Source organism: Carlito syrichta, unplaced genomic scaffold, assembly GCF_000164805.1.
Source record: "Carlito syrichta isolate Samal-C Ts95f unplaced genomic scaffold, Tarsius_syrichta-2.0.1 Scaffold316424, whole genome shotgun sequence".
NCBI lineage: Eukaryota > Metazoa > Chordata > Mammalia > Primates > Tarsiidae > Carlito > Carlito syrichta.
Genome location: NW_007260520.1, coordinates 392280 through 396222, shown reverse-complemented (window position 1 = coordinate 396222; position 3943 = coordinate 392280). Strand labels below are relative to the sequence as shown.

The following is a 3943-nucleotide window of genomic DNA, read 5'->3' as shown; positions in this document are numbered from 1 at the left end:
GGCGTGTTCGGGGAAGGACCGGGGCCTCCGGGCCTCCTCCCTCCGACCCGGGCGTCCAGGCTCCCGGCCCCTCCTCCCTCCGACCCGGGCGTCCAGGTCTCAGTTGCACACCTGCCAGTCCGTTCCCGCAAAGCCTCCTCCCTCCGACCCGGGCGTCCAGGTCTCAGGTCTCTCTTGCACACCTGCCAGTCCGTTCCCGCAAAGCCTCCTCCCTCAGACCCGGGAGTCCAGGTCTCACTTGCACACCTGCCAGTTCATTCCCTCAAAGCCTCCTCCCTCAGACCCGGGAGTCCAGGCTCCCGGCCCCTCCTCCCTCCGACCCGGGAGTCCAGGTCTCAGTTGCACACCTGCCAGTCCGTTCCCGCAAAGCCTCCTCCCTCAGACCCGGGAGTCCAGGCTCCCAGCCCCTCCTCCCTCAGAATCGGGAGTCCAGGCCCTTCCTTAGGTCCCTAGACTTCCTGCCCCAGTTGTTCCAGGGCCATCTGATGACCCAGACACTGGCCCTGGGAGACCGTGTGACAAAGGAGTTGATGTCAGGGCTCCGTGCTCACTAATGAGCCCCAGCCACCTCATTAAGATCTGGCATGGCAGGATTAAGAGGTCAATTAAGGAAGACCCCCATCCCTCCCCCGCCTCAGTCTGTGGGGGAGGGGCAGCGGGTGGGTGCATGGAGAGTGGAGGTCTTGCCTCTGCCACTTCCTCCTCACCCTCACCTGAGACACCCCTCGGGACTGTGACGTTTTCTGTCCTGGAAACCGAGGTGTGGAAACCAGAGAGAGTCACAGAACTGGAGATGGGGAGCCCTGGGGGACCCCAGAGCCACGAGATGGCAGCAGAGGGGGGAGCGGGAACCCCACCTGGATTTTCTGGGGCTGGCACCCCTTCCCCCTCCCTCGGAGGTCACGGGGAGTTTGGAGTGCTGATGGGGCAAGAGGAAGTGGGGTACAGACGAACCCGTAGGGCCAGATGCCCACAGCCACTTCCTGCCTGTGGTCACCTCCCACACCTGGCCCAGATGGGCGCAGGCCGGAGGTGCTCAGATGATCACACAGTGAGCGCTTTCTGCCTACAAGGCGCTGCCTGACGCTTCTAGTTAATTTCCTCTTCCCAGCAAAGGTGAGCAGGTGGAGCATGTGTAAGCAAAGAAGAGGGGATGGCAGCTGTGTGTGAAGCCATGCGTGTGCATGCATGTGTGTGCACGTGTGCACATGTTCGTGTGTGTGTGTGCCACCTGAAGCCTGCCGGTACTGGTCTTTCCCCCACCACAATTCTGTGAGGGGTGCTACTGTTAGCCTTATTTTACAGGTGTGGAAACGGAGGCCAGCCTCCAGGCCTGGTCCCAGATCACCCCACCTGCTTCCACAGGCACTTCCTGCCCCAGATTCCCTCGAGATGCAGAGAGACACACGTGATCAGACACTCACCGCTGGTGGGGGAGCAGAGCTCACGCCCCGGTGACGGTGCCCTGTAATTGAGGGCGGTCTGCGCGCCAGGCATTGCTCTTGGCCCATTTGGTGGAGTCATTAATTCAATTTCCACGTCCACCCCAGGAAGTAGACACCACTGTCATGCCCATTGTGCAGAAGAGGAAACTGAGACACAGAGAGGTCTAGTCACTCGCTCAGGGCGGCACAGGCGGTACAGGATGAGTTGTGTACATCACCCACAGTCTCAGATAAGGTACAAAAGAGGTCACAGATTCACATCGCCTCCAGGAAGAAACACGGGCTCACAAAGAAGCAGACGGGAGACAGTCTTGAACTCACTGACTCTCACAGCCCTGTAGAAGTGGGAACTAGTAATAATAATATCTCCATTTACAGGTGAGGTCACTGAGGAAAGGGCGGTGGGTGATCAGCCCTGGGAATGCTGGGAATGAGCCAGGGCCTTGGGAGATGGAGGGGGGACATTTAGGAGGGCAGACCCAAATGCACATGTGAGGCGTAGCCCCACTGCACCCGGAAGTCCCCAGCAGAGTCCCAGACAAACACTGGCAGAGCCACGACAGCCACAGCCAGGGTCACTCCCCTAGCCACCACCAGCACACAAACCCACACCCTTGTCCTTGCCACCCAAGGAGTCAGAACTGACCTGAGCTGTTCCCAGGTCAGAATCCAGGGCAGGGCGTGGACAGAAACCAGAAGGAAGGGCCACGGAGGGCCCGTGGATTGGGGTTGTACCCCTCTTCTGCCTGTCCCCCGCCCGGCCACAGTTTTCCCATCATCTCCTTTCTGGGTGTCTCACCCATATCTGTTCCACACTCCCTCAACAGCCAACGATGACATGATTTACAATAACATAAATTATTGTAGAGATGAGGTCTCGCCAAGTTGCCCGGGCTGGTCTTGAAACCCTGGGCTCAGGCAGTCCTCTTGTCTCTGCTTCCCAAAGTGCTGGGATTATGGGCGTGAGCCATCACACCTGGCGGCATGTGACCTCTTCTTAAAGAGTTATTTTTATAAGGATAGCAAGGGTCCAGAGTCTCCCCTGCTTTTCCGCTACAAATTCTCTAAACAAACACTTTAGAGGTGCCTCTAGTGGTCAAGCCCGTGCTCTGGGATATACTCATGAAAGAAGCCCAAACCCAGGCAGCCACTCCCTCACTCAAACCCTCTATGGCTCTCCAATGCCCTCAGGAGAAATGCCAGCTCTCTGACCAGCATTCGAGGCTCTGGGCTTGTGGTCCCTGCCTCCATAACTTGTCCCCTCATCTTAGGGCTTCTGCTCCTGACATTGGCTTCCTGGGCACACTCTTTTCTCTCCCCACATCTCCTACTCAGTAGCTCTTGCCACCCCCCAACCTTCCGCTTTAGGGCGGTCACATTTACCCAGGGAGCCTATGAAAAAGTGCATTTCCAAGTCCCCCACCACTACAGGAGCAGTTAAGGCTGGCACGTGGGGACTCAGCCTCCAACAGGCTACTTTCCAAACAGGCCAGGGCCTGGGTGACCACCACAGAGCCCTCACGTGTCTCGTGAAATGTTAAAACATGAGCAACTGGCCGGGCGCTGTGACTCACTCCTGTAATCCTAACACTTTGGGAGGCCGAGGCAGGAGGATTGCATGAGGCCAGGAATTTGAGACCAACACCATGAGACCTCATCTCTCCAAAACAAACAAAAAGCAATGGTGCAACCCCTTTGAAAAGGATTTGACGATTTCTTGTAAAACCAAACACACCCCCACCCTACACGCTGGTGGTCCTGCTCTGAAGTGTTCAGCCGAGAGAAAGGAAAGCCAGCCGGTCCGCACAAAGACCTGCTCATCGGCTCACGGTGCCTTTTCCTAAGCCCTGAGCTGAGAATCCAGGTGCCCACCAGCAGGTGGGCAGAGGAGCGAACGGGTCCATCCACCCAGCAGAATACCACCCAGCAAGAAGGGGCGGGCTTCTTCAACACATGTGCTTGCAACACGTGATGGCAGGGGAATAAGTGGGGCACAAAAGAGCATCCGCTGTGCGACTCCATTTCTCTGAGATTCTGGAAAAGGCATAGCTAGAGTCAAAGACAGCAGCTCGGTGGTTGTGGAATGCTGGGGGACTTGCCTCTGTGGAAAGAGACAGGAGGACGAACATTCTGAGTGATGAGAAAGTCCTATCTTAACGGTGGGTGCTGTTCTATGTGTATGCAATTGCCAAAGCTCATCTAATTGTCTATTTAAAATGGGTGTAAGCTGGGCTCGGTGGCTCAGCCTGTAATCCCACGCCTTTGGGAGGCTGAGGTGAGTGGATCACCTGAGCCCGTGGGTTCAAGACCCGCCTGGGCAGGCGAGACCTCATCTCTACAATAAATCAAAAAATTAGTCGGGCATGGTAGCGCGCTTGTAGTTCCAGCTACTTGGAAGGCTGAGGCGGAAGGATCGCCGGAGCCCAGCAGGTCGAGGCTGCGGTGGCCAGGAGCAGCCACTGCACTCCAGTCTGGGTGACAGTGAGACTCCAGCTAAA

At 57.1% G+C, this 3943-nt stretch overlaps 1 protein-coding gene across 1 annotated transcript in view; it reads right to left on the bottom strand.

The window, feature by feature from the left end:
- The window catches only part of NCCRP1 (non-specific cytotoxic cell receptor protein 1 homolog (zebrafish)), a 4772-nt gene extending 3275 nt beyond the window's left edge, over positions 1-1497 (bottom strand). Inside the window, exon 1 of the mRNA XM_021707185.1 lies at positions 1425-1497. Coding sequence (XP_021562860.1) covers positions 1425-1497 — 73 coding nt within the window. The remainder of the gene's footprint in view (positions 1-1424) is intronic.
- Between the last annotated feature and the right edge of the window lie 2446 nt (positions 1498-3943).